This window comes from Paramisgurnus dabryanus, chromosome 12, assembly GCF_030506205.2.
Source record: "Paramisgurnus dabryanus chromosome 12, PD_genome_1.1, whole genome shotgun sequence".
Taxonomy (NCBI): Eukaryota; Metazoa; Chordata; class Actinopteri; order Cypriniformes; family Cobitidae; genus Paramisgurnus; species Paramisgurnus dabryanus.
In genome coordinates this window covers 29361769-29378866 of record NC_133348.1, presented here as the reverse complement: position 1 = coordinate 29378866, position 17098 = coordinate 29361769, and the positions used below count along the sequence as shown (strand labels likewise).

The 17098-nt window shown below is 42.3% G+C and overlaps 1 protein-coding gene across 5 annotated transcripts in view; it reads left to right on the top strand.

Annotated features, from left to right (window-relative positions):
* lama2 (laminin, alpha 2) overlaps nt 1–17098 on the top strand; it is a 260335-nt gene that overhangs the window by 169473 nt on the left and 73764 nt on the right. For 3 of the 5 annotated variants that reach the window (XM_065268825.1, XM_065268824.1, XM_065268822.1), the window contains exons 19-21: nt 4580–4791; nt 8554–8660; nt 16061–16321. In XM_065268825.1, coding sequence (XP_065124897.1) covers nt 4580–4791; nt 8554–8660; nt 16061–16321 — 580 coding nt within the window. The remainder of the gene's footprint in view (nt 1–4579; nt 4792–8553; nt 8661–16060; nt 16322–17098) is intronic. The other 2 variants (XM_065268827.1, XM_065268826.1) reach the window with 1 other exon arrangement.

Below are 17098 nucleotides of genomic sequence, written 5' to 3'. Positions count from 1 at the left end.
TCTGCTCATCTTTATTTCCTTCACATTCTTATCGGTCATTCTTTGTTTTACTGAGACCCGTCGTGGTTCTGTATATTATTATCTTTATCATCTAGAGTCATTCAGCCGCTCACTATATAAACTCCTTACATGAATTTGTCCCTTTCCATGATTTACTGTGGTTATACTCACTGCTGTGATTGCTGCGAGTGATGGGGTTGGAGTGATATCTGTCTCTTCAAACAGTGTTCATCTTCAGTACAGATCATATCATTATGAATGATCAAAGAAAACTGGCTGCAAAAATCTCACTGGCTGCAGTCATGTGGTGAAGAATGATTAAAAACGCTCCATACGCTTGTAGATATTACAGTTTATATAAAGAAACTGTTTCACAGTTTTCAAAGTTACGTATTATTACTACGTATTAACAGTAAGTCCAGGCTGGATTTAACATGATCCATGGTCAAACATTTATGGATGTGAAACCTGATTTGCATCCATACATTATTTCTGGAAAACTAGTTAATTCATGTTTTCAGTTCAGGTTGAGTTCCTGCATATCAAAGCTTATGTGCTAATGTATTTTCTGATTTGAAACAGTCGAAACATTGACAGGTCATCAAACCACATCAGGTTAGCATGTTAATCTTACATACAGTACACTCAGGCCCGGTGCCACAAGGGGCAAAAGGGGGCATTGCCCCCTCAGATTTGATTTGTGCCCCCTCTGTTTCATTTTTGTATTCATGGTTACAAATAAAATGTTCAACCTTTGAGGTAAATAATAATTTAACCTTATCCCCATATGGGATTTAGAATGTTCAGTGACATCAATTACTGCCAGTTTCAAACGTCTTTCGTGTTGGTTGGCGCTGAGCAAGACGGATGAGCTCAGCGCTGTCTTATATCAACACTATGCAGTGTTTTCAACCTCATAATGTTTATTTTAGATTTCAGACTTTTAAATACAAATAAGCACTGGTAAAACAATAGCCTAGATTTAGTGTGTAAAATACACACTGATGTCTGTGGAAGCAGCAATAAAAATCTATTCAAATAATATAATAATTAGTAAATCTTAAATAAAAATTATTTACAAATTTTAAAAAATAAAATTAAAAATTAAAAAATTACGTGTGTTATTCATATCAGACAAACACAGTGGAAGTAACTAAAAAGTTTACTTTATTGTTATAAAGGTTATAATAATACCTGTTTGAAAGACGAGGATGTGCACCTGTCAACCAGCTATTACATAACAGAGCGAGGCCAGAGATGAACGTGCTCTTAAACAGGAAATAATATATGTAAAAATGTGTGCATCTTTAAATAACTGTAAGAATAAATTTCCTTTAAATATAATTTTTGTAAAAAGTTTTAAGAGAAAATAATGTTTTTTTTTCACTTTTATTGCTTAGACTTGTCAATGTCAATTCTGCTTTTTGTCAGTTGTTAATTTCATTATGCTGTTATGTTAAGTTATATGTGGACATTTATTGCCATATGAGGCGTTCATTGTTGTTAGATGAATACTCTCGTCTAATATTTAAATCATATGCAGAATAATGTGTGCATCTTTGAATAATAGAATGTAAGAATACAGTTCCTTTGAAAATAATTTTTGTCAAAGTTTTGAGAAATAATAATGTTGTGAGGATATTTATTGCCATATGAGACGTTTAAGCCATTGAATACTCTCGTCTATAATATGGAAATCACATAGTAGGAAATATATAATGTGGTATGCTGCAAAGTTACCCTGCTAATTTTTACTAATGATATATTTGGAGATAAATAAACCTTTCCATTCATGTCCTGACCACCATGCTAGAGATGTTAAACATCCTTAATCCACTCTTACTAGTCTATCAAATAATATCTCATGAGCTATCATCATTACGCTGTTTAAATTTTGCTAGTCAGTTTCTGGTTACCTGTTCAGTTGCATATGGAGTGTTTTATGGAGCGCTGCATTTAAAAATCTGCCGTTCCAAAGCAAGATCTCAGTTACTGTACACTACAGTAAATTCAGATTACAGACAATAAAATATCAAATCAAACTGCAAACTGCTTATGCTGAGAGCTGAAGATTTAATCAAATCATGAACTGTAATTAAGCATAATAATAAACTCTATTAACTATAATTTAACTAATGGGCATCATCATCTTTCATATTAATGTGGTTACCACCATTACCACCATGAGAATAGAAAAATGACTTATTACAGAAATATTTGTTCATACAAACAGTATTTGATTTGTTCCTGTCAGCTGTTCAAGAGTATAAACAACTGTGAGTAAAAACTGGTCTTATTTCACCCAGAACAAAAATTTTGTCATGAATTACTCACCCTCATGCCAACATGATCTCACAAAGTTCCGTGGGATAGTCACGGTATTTTTTGCTCATTTTTCCGTGGCATTCTCACGGATTGGTTACTCAACTGCTTTTTCCTATTTTCAAACTATTGTCACTTCAGTTTAGGGTTAGATTTGGTGTTTGCGTTAGTATGTCACTTTAAGTATTGGTTTTCTGATGTATTCTTTTATATTTTCTAAACTTTAATCAATTGTTGCCTGGTGTTGGGTTTAGAGTTGGGTTTGGGTAGGGATGTCATTTTATGTAAATCTAACCCTAAACCGAAGCGACAATGGTAAGAAAATAGGACAAAACAGTTGAGTAACCAATCCGTGAGAATGCCACGGAAAAGAAAGTTTGTGGCAGGGCCACGGAAATATGCGGAGATCCGTGAGAATGCTACGGAAAATGAGCAAAAAATTCCGTGACTATGCCACGGATATTCGTGAGATCAGGTTGCTCATGCTGTTTCACACCCACGAGACCTTTGTTCATCTTTGGAATATAAAGATTTTTTTAATGAAATCTGAAAGCTGTCTGAGCCCCATAGACTGTAACGCAACTCATTACTTTAAAGGCCCAGATAGGCAGTAAAGACAGTGTTAAAATAGTAATGTGTGTCTACAGCAATTCAATATGTGATGAGAATACTTTTCGTGCTTATAAAGTCAGTATATGACGCATGCTGGTAAAACACCAGCATCTTGCATCAGCCATAGATATAGATATACATAGCTGCATAGATCTACAGCTGTCATTTAAAAAACATGCGTGTGCTGTTTTCGTTAATACGCATCAGAGACTGACTTTATAAGCACCACTCGGAACATCATAGCAACCATCTAGACCAGTGTTTCCCAACCTTTTTTCTGCCTCTGCACAGTTTTGATATAATCATACGCCACACCTCTATCACAATAATCATTAATAGAACTGCACAAACCTGTATTGCAATGTTTAAATGACTCATGAAAAGTGGAATATTATACTGTATTAAATCTAGTATTCACATATAATGTGAAACTTGATCTTGTTTGATGAACACGGAGAGGATATCCTGGCTGGAATTGATGAGAATGACACATGCAGCTATGACCAACGCAGCAACCTGGTAGCTAGCTTCGAGTGCTTTTTCAAACACGGTGCCGAGTTATTTTTCCACGGCACACCAAACAAGTGGCAGCACAGTGGTTGGGAAACACTGATCTGGACTATGCAGGCATCCACCTAACAAAAACATCCAAACCAAACACTTTTCTTCCTCCCCTGGTCTCTAGTCTCTTATAATGTAAATGTAGGGTAAGCAGCACGGGGGCCAGAGTTCCCCCTGACTTTGGAACTCTCTTCCTCTTCATTTACTTTAACTGAGCCCTTTTTACACAGAGATTACGGAAACTACACAGGATTTGTCCAGGATCATTTGATTTTTGGCTCATTCATACTGCCAATTTTTTTCTGGAATCTGCGCTTTTAAGTTTATGACAAGGTCATAAGTAACGTGTGATGCACTGTTCTGTCATGCTGGTGAATGATCTCTGCTTCAGCACTTATAGTGACGGCTTCGTGATCTCTGCTTCAGTTCAGTCTGCCGACATTTCTCATTGTGAAAGTTGTGTTCAAATCCCTGTGTCAGTGAGCTGAACCATAACTTCTTGTTGCGATGACACGTGTGCTTTTCGTGAATGTTACGGCAATGTTACTAGGTGCTCTTTACAGAAGCGATCCAAGAACATTTACGGGACGTGTTTGTGTCCACACAGAAGACTCTCTGCCCATTTTACGGAAATTTAAGGAAAACTGCTGTGTGAATTAGACCAATAGCATGCACTTCATAACTTGTACCGTACCTTCACATTTTGGTCTCAATGTTTTTTTCTTAGTTAATATTTATGGTGTGCATGGCCTAATGTTTTATTAGTGTAATACCTTGTTTTACAGTATTTAACTATTTGATTTTAGCAATGACAAAATTGTTAGGTTTATTTTTTTCTATGTTTTCACTCTGTAAGGCATCATTGGTTGCCTTGAAAGGCACCAATAATTTTTTTATATATATTATGATTATTATTACATTCTAAGCAACTTTATCTCCCACTTCGGTTTGCATGGTGTAGCAACATTTAAGAAAATGTTTTACTCTTGCATTATAAAAGGCCTGAGCTGTGTGTTTATTTTAAGTATTTTATCTGTTTATATTTCTAAAATATGCTCTTTTTCTCTGTTTTGGATGACCTCAGGTGTGCTAACGGATACTTTGGTCGTCCCAACATTCCCGGTGGTTCGTGTCAGCCGTGTTTATGTAACGATAACCTGGATTCTAGCGCAGCACTCAGTTGTGATTCAGTGACTGGAGCGTGTCTGCGCTGTCGTGAGGGATACGGAGGAGCGACCTGTGAAAGATGTGCTGATGGCTACTTTGGAGATGCTCTTGTAGCCAAGAATTGCCAACGTGAGTTTTACTGGTTATGTCATTGTAGCCCTTTATCTAACAACAACCAATGAGAAATAAGTTGTGATGTTAACATCTGCATAGATTTTGATCAAAAACAAGAAAAAGAATATCATTACAAATCCCTAACAATGAACAACATTGTAAGAGTATGTATTTGCAGAGACGAAATTGGGTTTTATGGCAGATGTGTGCATGTAAGAGAGAGAGAGAGAGAGTTTGGGCGGTCGACCCTCAAGGACAATACAGACAGATTCTCCTCTAACCAGCCTCATGTAACACCATCTGTGCTGCGTGTGTGTTCATAAAGACCATATAATAATTCATGCTGTTATAATTCATGCTTTTGCACTAAAGCCCTGCAGCGGTGTGTCGACAGTTACACATGTATGTGTGCGTGTTGTTGTAATTTTAAGTAGGTCTCTTTCACTGTTTTTTCTACACCGTGTACTGATTAACATGCAAAAGGGTCATGGGACACTGAATAATCTCACTTATTTTTCATTTTAGTTATTATACATGCTAGAGGCGAGTTTAAAACGTGTTTATGATAATCGTTTAGTTGAGACTAAAACATGACATTGAAACGATAAAGGTTTGATGTTAGTCCTCTACAAAACAGCTACTGTAAAAACTAAATGCATTACATTTAATATTAAAATTGTTGTTTTTTTTAACATGAGCACCATCGGGTTTTGTTTGGTCAGGCTGTTTTTCTCATTTACTCACAGAGAGGAAAATGTAAACAGTCATGCACTAATCTATAGTTACAACGTAGGCAATTCAGTTTTCTCATAGAAAAGACAAATCAAACTAATCAGGGCTGCGTTTCCTAAAAGCATCATAAGGCTAAGTATATTGTAAAAACGATCATACAAATCATAAAAGACTCACATGCCGTTTCCCAAAAGCATTGTAACTTAAGTAGCACTTGAAAATCATTGTTGATCTACGAGTGCTCTGGAGTAATCGAAAATCCCTAAGTGCATCATAATTGACAGAGTAACAAGGTCACCTACAGGACACTTCAGGATAATTTAATGTTTTAAATGTATATTTATTTATTTATTTAGTTTTTTGTTTATTGGTTTAATATAAAAATGAAAAAAATCTGAATAAAACAATTCAAGGATTTCAAGCCGTGATAATGTTCACGTGTCTCACAACCTTTCATCTATTCAAGTAAATTTAGAAGGCAATACTTGAAAAGACTAAAGATTTGTTGAGACATTATATTATTAAAGGGGACATATCATGAAAATCTGACTTTTCCATGTTTAAGTGCTATAATTGGGTCCCCAGTGCTTCTATCAACCTAGAAAATGTGATAAAGATCAACCCAGTAGCTTAGTTTTGGTAAACCATTCTCTGCAAGCATGTGAAAAAATAGGTCATTGAAATTTGGCTCCCCTTGTGATGTCAGAAGGAGATCATTTTATAATAATACCACCCCTTAATCTGCATTTTCCAACCACGGCACTGCCATTTAGTGGAGAGAGAAAGAAAGAGAATAATTGACAATTCAATTTCAACAAACCACTGTCATGGCGATCAGTGTTTGCATTTCATCTGCTCGTTTGCATTTTAAAGGACACACCTAAAAACGGCACATTTTTGCTCACGCCTACAATGTGGCAATTTTAACATGCTATAAATTATCTATAATATTTTGAGCTAAAACTTCACATTCATACTCTGGGGACACTTTGGTTCCAAACGCAATATATATATTTAAAAAAAAAAAAAAAAAAAAACATTGGTAGAATTAAAGATTGGTAAAACTGGCCAAAATGAAATCAGGAGTGGACTTTAAATTTGAGCTCACACATTCAGCATGTTCATACTTTACAGTACATACATATTAATCTATATATTTTACATTTTAAGTTAATTTCTATAGTAATTGTCTTACTATATTTTAACATTAGAGTGACTTAATCATGAAAAAAATAATTTTTCCCTTTCACTGCCACCTTTGAACATGTATGCGTAGGCGTATGCCTGGAATGCCTGTGCATAAATCTGGCCCTGTTTCTCTGGATGTACAACCTTTGACAAAAGCAACAAATGGGCAGCATCTCCCCTAGGAAAATGAATGAACACATTTATTTTGCTATTATTTACTAACATATGATTCAATCTTTATATAAAGAATATTTTTTTCTGTCTGTCTGCAATCAGAAAGAGCCAGAGTTTAAGAATCACTGGGCTTAAATCTGAAAGCAGAGAATGAAGTCATTCTGAGATGACAGTATTGACGTCAGTTTCCTCCACAATCTCTGCCCTATTGAAGTTTTCCAATGTTCTTCCGATTTTTTTCCCATCAAAACATGTTTATATTTGATGAAAGAAGATTGTGCTGCTATTCCAGGTGAAAATAAGATTTTCATTCTTTCTGTTTGGGTACAACAGCAGAACAATGTAATGGGACACACAGCTCAGTGGGAGAATTACAGATGTTTGAATGACCTACATCTGAAAGAAAGCCTTTTGTACCCAGCATGCAGAATGAAGTCCCACAGAAATTGTCTGAAATCAGTTTGAAATATAAAAATGACAGTCAGAGCTGTTTTTCTGCTGCAGTGATTCCGATATACAATCTACAGTAACTGATTTTTAGTGTTTAGTACGGTACTCTAAAACAACAATAATTTATTGTGAATGTTTACAATGGCTATGTTTACATGCACAGTCAGTCTGACTGAATTTAATCTGATTGCAGGTTATGACAATGGAATCTGATTAAAATCTTTGTTTCCATGCACATTCTATATAATCAGAATCAAACGTCTGTGCAAGGGCACACCCAGGGTTGCCAGATCCACGTATCAAAACCAGCCCAATGGACATTCAAAACTATCCCAAAAGCATCCCAATGACTTTTCCCAGCCCAAATACCAATAAATAATGAACCAAATCCTTTCATCTTTAAACTGCAGGAAAAAAATCTACTTGCGGAAACCGTTTAAAAGTAGCACCAAATCTGAAAAAAAAAAAGACTTGGAATGCAGCGCACAGCATCTCTCATCGAGTTCCTGTTTTATTTTTGTTTAAATGTTCAAAGTTTAGTTGGAGAAAGTTGTTTTTAAGAAGTTTTCAGATATAGGCAAAGAAAACACAATTTTCAAAAGGCACATCGCTATTTTATTTCTTTATGTAATGTTATAAGACATTGCAAAGTGCGGGACCCCATTACCTTAATAATGCTTGTTGCCATTACCTTGCTATTGCATGTTTCTGTGATGAGAAATAAATATGAGGTAAATAAAAAGTTGTGTTTAAATAAATAAAGTTTTAAATTTAAGCACTATTCTTCTGCGCATTTGCACAAGGTATTTTTGCATCGAAATACAACAATTCACGCTTGCATGCATACTTTTCTCGTGATGATCGGATCACAGATCGGACTACACCACCCCTTTCAATACGATCCAAATTTGCATGCGATCAATCGTGTTACCATACAGTATAGACTTTTCAATCGATTGAGCCATCAATACGATTACAAACAAATTATTTGGTTGCATGTAAAACGTACCTATTGAATATTAAGGCAATTACAATAATCTATAACTTACTGTAAGCTTTATTGCATTACAGATTAAGGACCATATACTTATATCGAAGGTATCACAGCCTCTTCTGCTGATAAAAAATATTTTTAGGATTGTGTTTTTCCGCTAATTTGCCCTGTTTATTAAAGCTGGCCCCAAACAGTCAACATCTCATTGGCTATTGTCTGTGTGTTTGTGTGTGTTACAGCGTGTTCGTGTCACATTAATGGATCCGTTTCTGAGGTCTGTCATCAGGAGACGGGTCAATGCCAATGCCGACAACATGTTGTTGGACGTCAGTGTGATGAGTGTATGGTGGGTATCTGTACACACATATAAACATATTTACATACTGTATACATCATCATATACCAACCATATAAATACATGTACATCACACCCTAAAACATGACAATAAATGCCCATATACAGTCATATGTAGTTGCACTGTTCCAGAACCTATACGCTTTATTCAGTCCGCCGCAATGTTGATCTTAAACCGAGGCTGTGAGGGACGCACGCGTTAAATTTATTGTTTTGGATCAGGATTCTGATCATTCAGCCATCAAAACACATAAAATACATAATTTGACAAAGGACAAAGAACCTCACAAAATGCGTTTTGTTAAAATGAGAAGGGACATATGAACTATTTTTGCTAATCACTATATTCTAATGTTGTGCGCATGCTTACTTTTCCTTAAAACACTAATATAGTCCTGTAACTGTCATGATTTCGGTCTCATTGGCCGCTTTGTCTTTGTTTCACCATGTGTTGTGTTGTGTTTATGTTTTGACAGCTCCACACGTGCGCGCCTTCCACCTGGTGACCTCATTATCTCCGACTCTTCTCACCGGCGTCCCACACCTGATCCTTATTATTTGCCCATCCGGTTTGATTTAAATTCCCCTCGTTTCCTCTGTTCCTTGCAAGTTCGTCTTAGTGTGTTCCTGCCCGCTAGCTCTGTCTAGTTCTTGTCTAGTTCTTGTTGTATCTAAGTTTATTCTTAGATTATTTTCTCCGTGCTCTCTGCTGCCTTTGCCCCGTTAGATTCCCCGCCCTGCTGTCTGTCTCTCTCTATTGGTGTGGCCTCCGTCAAGTCTTCGGATTCTCTCGGTCAGAGGAACTCCTATCGATATCTACACCTTTCGCTGTCCAGCCGCAGTGCGCTCATGTGCGCGTAATTCTGCTGAAGACGCTGACAGCCGCAGTGCGCTCTAGCGCGTAATTCTGCTTATCACCCAGACTGTTGCAGTGCGCTGTCCAGCGCGTGTGCTGCTGAAGACTCTGACCGCTTCTCTCTCTCTCTCTGTACCCCGCCAGGAACTCGTCTCTGTTGACGGACTGTTGTGGATGTCTTGCAGTCCGGCTGAGTTTTCCCACACCTGAGCCCGACGAGGGGATATCGTTGTGTTTCGCCTCTCCAGTGTTTCCAGTTCCCCGCACCTTTATCACATGGACACAGAGTGTTTTCTCTTATACATTTTGCATTTTTATCTGAAGTCATTGAGTGTTTTTCTCGTATACATTTCATCTGAAGACATTGAGTGTGATCTCCTATACATACCTGACATTGTGTAACTCATTAAAACCTCTGCATTGGGATTCCTGACTTTTGTGGTTCCTAACAGGACGAACTTGCCAGAATGGATCCCGCGGAGGTTGAGGATTTATCTGCCCGTATGTCGGATCTTTCCTCACGTTTGGACCAGCTCAGTTCCGATGCCACTCAACTCAGCCTGCCATCGCAGACGGAGCCTCATGTTACAGCCCCACCTCCATACGATGGTAATTCTACCTCCTGTCGGGCTTTTCTCACTCAATGCTCTCTGGTTTTTGCCCTCCAGCCCCGCCGCTATTTCTTAGAGTTCACCCGGGTGGCGTTTGTGATCACCCTTCTGATTGGCAAGGCGCGCGAGTGGGCTACGGCCGTGTGGGAGGCTCGCGATCCTTGCTGTCGGACGTTTCAGGAGTTTCGTGAGGAGATGGAGAGGCTCTTCGACCGTTCGGTGCGCGGGGACGCCGCTGCGGCTCGGTTGGCACATCTGGTTCAGGGAAAACACACAGTCACCGAGTACGCCATTGACTTTAAGACCCTAGCGGCTGCCTGCCACTGGAATGAAGCGGCTCTCCGAGCGCAGTTTGTCGAGGGGTTGTCTGATGATCTCCAGGACGAGATCGCTGTCCATGATCTTCCTCCCTCACTGGATGCCATCATTGACCTCGCTCTTCGGATCGAAGCCCGGAGATTGCTTCGCGATCAGCGACGCTCCATTCGCCAGCGAGCGCTTTCGGACAAGACCACCACTTCCCCTTCTTCATCATCTTTTCCCTCTGCCGTGCCTGAGCCCATGCAGCTGGGGCGCATGCGCCTGTCACAGAGAGAGAGAGAGAGACGCTTGCAGAAGGCTCTGTGTTTGTATTGTGGGAGATCCGGACATTTTGCTAAGACCTGCCCGTTAAAAGGCCGCTGCCCATCTGTGAAGACGGGAGTCCTGGTGGGCGCCACTTCCTCTAAACTCTCCCCTGTTTCCAGTACCCAACTCCCCGTCGTGTTGTCCTTCGCTGGGCGTGATCATCCGTCCACCGCCCTTCTCGACTCTGGTGCGGAGGGCAACTTCATTGATGAAGCTCTGGTTCGCGCCTGGGGTGTCCCGGTTGTCCCTCTCCAATCCCCTTTGGATGTCTGGTCCCTCAAGGGGCAGCAGATGGCGCGGATTACACATTGCACTTCTCCTGTGAGTCTTTCTGTGTCTGGTAATCATCGTGAGGAGATTGTGTTGCACGTCCTTCATGCGTCTCTATCTCCTATTATTTTAGGGCATGGATGGTTAGCGCAGCACAATCCTCACGTTGATTGGCAGCATAGTATTATCTTGTCTTGGTCCCAGTCTTGTCATGTGTCATGTCTTGGTTCTGCTGTTTCTGGTTCTGTTCTTTCTCTTCCTCAGGTTCCGGCGGCCGATTTGACCGGGGTTCCGGCGGAGTATGCGGATATCGCTCAGGTGTTTAGTAAGGCCCGGGCCACCTCCCTGCCTCCTCACCGGCCATATGATTGCGCTATTGATCTCCTCCCCGGCACTTCTCCGCCTAAAGGTAGACTTTATTCGTTATCGGGTCCTGAGAGAGAGGCTATGGACCAGTATATTAATGATGCCCTGCGTGCCGGTCTCATCCGTCCCTCCACCTCGCCCGCAGGGGCGGGGTTTTTCTTTGTTGGCAAGAAAGACGGCTCCCTGCGCCCTTGTATTGATTATAGGGGCTTAAATGACATTACTGTTAAGAATAGGTACCCCCTTCCCTTAATGTCTACTGCGTTTGAGCTCCTGCAGGGGGCGCGTTTCTTTACTAAGCTAGATTTACGCAACGCCTATCATCTGGTGCGAATAAGAGAGGGAGATGAATGGAAGACAGCCTTTAACACCCCTACTGGACACTTTGAGTACTGCGTTCTGCCGTTCGGCCTTTGTAACGCCCCCTCTGTCTTCCAAACTCTGGTTAATGATGTGCTGAGAGACATGGTTAACAAGTTTGTCTTTGTGTACATAGATGATATTCTCATCTTTTCTCCCTCTATGCAGGAACACACTCAGCATGTCCGCCGAGTCTTACGCCGGCTGTTAGAAAATAAGCTGTTTGTTAAGGCGGAGAAGTGCGAATTCCATCGTAAGTCAGTTTCGTTCCTGGGTTTTGTTGTTGCCCCCGGTGAGATCCGTCCCGACCCTGCCAAGATCAAAGCGGTGGCCGAATGGCCAGTCCCCGACTCCCGTAAGGATTTATTAAGATTTCTGGGTTTCGCCAATTTTTACCGGCGATTTATCAGAAATTATGGTCAGATTGCTCAACCTCTTACTGCTCTCACTTCCACTAAGGAGAGGTTTGTCTGGAATTCCAGTGCTCAGGAGGCCTTTGATATTTTAAAGTCCCGGTTTATCTCTGCTCCTGTTCTCTCTATTCCAGATCCGGCTGCTCAATTTATTGTGGAGGTGGATGCTTCGGATGTCGGGGTAGGCGCCGTTTTGTCTCAGCGGTCTGCTAAGGATGGCAAGGTGCATCCCTGTGCCTTCTTCTCCCATCGGTTAAACCCAGCAGAGCGAAATTATGACATAGGCAATCGGGAGCTGCTGGCGGTCAGACTGGCTTTGGGTGAGTGGCGTCACTGGTTAGAGGGGACCTCGGAGCCCTTCCTGGTCTGGACGGATCATAAGAACCTCGAATACATCCGTTCAGCCAGGAGGTTATCTTCTCGTCAGGCTCGTTGGGCGCTCTTCTTTGACAGATTTAACTTCACCCTCTCGTACCGGCCCGGTTCCAAGAATACTAAGCCCGATGCTCTCTCTCGTTTGTTCGAAAGCTCCGGTTCCGCTGGGAACGAAACCATCCTCCCGGAGGGGCGGGTGGTGGGTGCCCTGCGCTGGGGAATAGAACAACGGGTGAGACGGGCCGGCCGGGAGGGGGAAGTGCCAGAAGGGTGCCCAGCGGGTCGATTGTGGGTTCCGAATGCGCTTCGCTCCGAGGTCATCCGGTGGGGTCACGAGTCCAAGTTTGTTTGCCATCCGGGGGTTCGGAGAACGTTGGCTACCGTACGTCAGCGTTTTTGGTGGCCTTCTATGGGCCCCGATGTCAGACAGTTTGTGTTAGCCTGTCAGGTTTGTGCCCGTAATAAGGCCTCTCATCAAGCCCCTATTGGTCTGCTTAAACCACTACCCATTCCCTCTCGTCCTTGGTCACATATCGCCATCGATTTTGTAACCAATTTGCCTAGTTCTAAGGGAAACACTGTAGTTTTGACCATTGTCGACCGCTTCTCCAAGGCGGCTCACTTTGTCCCTTTGCCCAAGTTGCCCACTGCCAAGGAAACTGCCCAGGTTATGATCGAACACGTCTTTCGCTTACATGGTCTGCCCACAGACGTTGTTTCAGATAGGGGTCCTCAGTTTATTTCTCGTTTCTGGCAGGAATTTTGTAGACAAATAGGCTCCACAGCTAGCTTGTCTTCAGGGTATCATCCTCAGACCAACGGGCAATGTGAACGGGCTAACCAAGATTTAGGTAGAGCTCTCCGCTGTCTGACATCGCAATATCCGAGCTCCTGGTGCCAACAGTTACCCTGGGTTGAATACGCCCATAATTCTCTCCCTGTTTCTTCCCTTAACATGTCCCCTTTTGAGGCGTCCATGGGGTTTCAGCCCCCTTTATTTCCATCACAGGAACCCGATGCGGTGGTTCCGTCTGCGCTGGCTTTTGTCCGTCGTTGCAAACGCACCTGGAAAAAGGCTAGATTTACATTACGTCAGGTTTCCAGACGAACCAAAGCCGCAGCCGACCGTCACCGTAGAACTGCGCCCCGTTTTATCTGTGGGCAGAAGGTATGGCTTTCGTCCAAGGATTTACCTCTCCGTGAGCCTTCTCGCAAGCTGGCTCCACGATTCCTTGGGCCATACAGCATTGTTAAGGTCATTAATCCCGTGACGGTCAGGCTCAGATTGCCCCCAGCACTCGGTCGGGTTCATCCAGTTTTTCATGTGTCTAAGCTGAAGCCTGTGTATTTTTCCCACCTTAACCCTGTTCCCTCTGCCCCCACCCCTCCCACCCCTCAGCTTATAGATGGTGCCCCTGTGTATTCGGTTAAGTCGTTACTGGATATGCGTCGCCGGGGTAGGGGATTTCAATATCTCGTTGACTGGGAGGGATATGGTCCGGAGGAGAGGTCTTGGGTACCGGCCCGGGACATCCTGGACCCTGGGCTGATAGAGGATCTCCGCCGGCGACGGGGTGAGCCCCCTCATGGACCGCCCGGTGGCGGTCGTGGGGGGGGAGTCCTGTCATGATTTCGGTCTCATTGGCCGCTTTGTCTTTGTTTCACCATGTGTTGTGTTGTGTTTATGTTTTGACAGCTCCACACGTGCGCGCCTTCCACCTGGTGACCTCATTATCTCCGACTCTTCTCACCGGCGTCCCACACCTGATCCTTATTATTTGCCCATCCGGTTTGATTTAAATTCCCCTCGTTTCCTCTGTTCCTTGCAAGTTCGTCTTAGTGTGTTCCTGCCCGCTAGCTCTGTCTAGTTCTTGTCTAGTTCTTGTTGTATCTAAGTTTATTCTTAGATTATTTTCTCCGTGCTCTCTGCTGCCTTTGCCCCGTTAGATTCCCCGCCCTGCTGTCTGTCTCTCTCTATTGGTGTGGCCTCCGTCAAGTCTTCGGATTCTCTCGGTCAGAGGAACTCCTATCGATATCTACACCTTTCGCTGTCCAGCCGCAGTGCGCTCATGTGCGCGTAATTCTGCTGAAGACGCTGACAGCCGCAGTGCGCTCTAGCGCGTAATTCTGCTTATCACCCAGACTGTTGCAGTGCGCTGTCCAGCGCGTGTGCTGCTGAAGACTCTGACCGCTTCTCTCTCTCTCTCTGTACCCCGCCAGGAACTCGTCTCTGTTGACGGACTGTTGTGGATGTCTTGCAGTCCGGCTGAGTTTTCCCACACCTGAGCCCGACGAGGGGATATCGTTGTGTTTCGCCTCTCCAGTGTTTCCAGTTCCCCGCACCTTTATCACATGGACACAGAGTGTTTTCTCTTATACATTTTGCATTTTTATCTGAAGTCATTGAGTGTTTTTCTCGTATACATTTCATCTGAAGACATTGAGTGTGATCTCCTATACATACCTGACATTGTGTAACTCATTAAAACCTCTGCATTGGGATTCCTGACTTTTGTGGTTCCTAACAGTAACTACTGTAAGTGCTCTGGACGTCCATCTCTCACAGCGGCTGTTTACACTTGGCATTAACATGCGTTTTCGTCGATCGGATCACAAGTGGACGACGTTAAAGCCAGGTGTAAACGGTGTTCAAAACGTTTTGAACGCGTCCACTTTCGACCACTTTCAACCACATCCAGAGGTAGTCGAAACCACTTTCGATCGGATCGCTTTGGAGTTGCGGAACGCATATGTGGTTGAATGTGTTCGAACAGCCACACGCGACCGCCTTCTCTCCGCCCATTTTTCTAATCTGAGGTATTAAACACAAGTTTTACATCTTTTTTTTACTTTTGGCGTGAACATACGGTAAACAGCGCTATTTTTAGTCTTTCATTGATAAAACTACTGCGGGTGTTCTCCGTAGTTTCGTTTTGAAAGCTTGAAAGTTGCGCGATCCTATTTCATCAATTGCACTGAAAATTCAGAGAAAGCTCCAACATATACACGTACAAAACACTGTGCAGCATGTATACTTGCTAAACAAGCAGCGGACTCCGACATAATATTACTGTAGTTCATGTCCATATAAACTCATAATTACTCCCGCTCGCGTTTGAATGACAGCAAAGAGACTCGCCCACCGTCTCAAAAACCACCCCCTCACAGTATTCAGGACAGAAGCGGTCGAAAGTGGACAAAAGAGACGGATTTAAATACCAGGTGTAAACGTAATGTGTCTCTCTCGTCCACTTGTGATCCGATTGATGAAAACACATCTTAATACCAAGTGTAAACAGACCCACAGCCTCGGTTTGAAATCAACCTAGACAGCATTTTTAGGCCTTATAGAAACACTTATAGCCATTTGTCCCAATGGTTGGCCGGTATTCTTTTTCTCAGTAAAATACTGAAAACATCTTTTTCTGTCTTTTATCTTAATTTCTCCTGTTTTTCCCCCTTGCATTTTTCTTTCTGGTTTGTCTTCCCATCATCCCATGTGTGTGCGTTTAGCCAAATTGTTGGTGGGACAGTGAGGTTCAGTTGTGTAAAGCGTGTCAGTGCAGTCCTCGGGGCTCAGTGTCTCAGCGCTGTGACCCTGAGGGACGCTGCATCTGTCGCGCCGGCTACTTGGGCCGCAGATGTGACCTCGTGCGCCCGCCTCACGCCCGCAGAGAGACCCGTCGACCCGTTCAACAGGTGCCCATCCTAAACATCCACAGATGGGAAAGCAGAGGGGGCTGCCCGAGAGGGGCGTACCGCCCCACCACTGCGGTAAATGTACAGCATGATGGGTGCTGAGGTTGTGCATGGGTGTGAACTCACAAAACATCAACTTATCTCTCGGTACACGGAATCAGAAACTCTTGCACACCTCATAATGTGTTGATTGATGTATGGATGTATTTCATACTGTGCATTGCTCTAGTATGCTTGTAATGTTGTGTATTTACCCTTGTGTGATTTTAACACATTTTGTAAATCTTAATATAGCAAATTCCTATATGTTAAAATCCAGCAGTCTGATTATATACAGTACTTTACATTTACAGTAGGATGTTATGGTAGATCATCACAAGCATACTGTGTAGATGCATGTCTCTTAGGGACTATACTTTGATAAAACTATCTGCATACCACTACAGGTACAATTTTAATGAATGCAGGCTTAAAGGCATGCTCAGAAAACGTATGCGTCTTTATATAATGGAAATGATATATTACTGTATATCCAGTTGCCATTTGTAAATACGGTAAAAGTACAGTACTGAGCAATTATTATGGAGTGAATATTTTGACGTGATGATGGCCTGTTTTACTCACTCTTGAACACAACCAGCTGCTGTACACATCGTCTGAGATATCGAGCATAATGTGCACAGTTTGCATTGGTTTAATTTCTCGATTTCTCTCTGTCCCGTCAGCGCGGAGTGAGTTGAGCTGTTTTTTGCAGACAGCCTGACGCTCAAAGCTCATGTCACTGTCACACACTGTGCTTTTTATGTTTATCAGTGTTTTTAAAAGCATCAGACAGCTTTCTGTTGGAAAAGA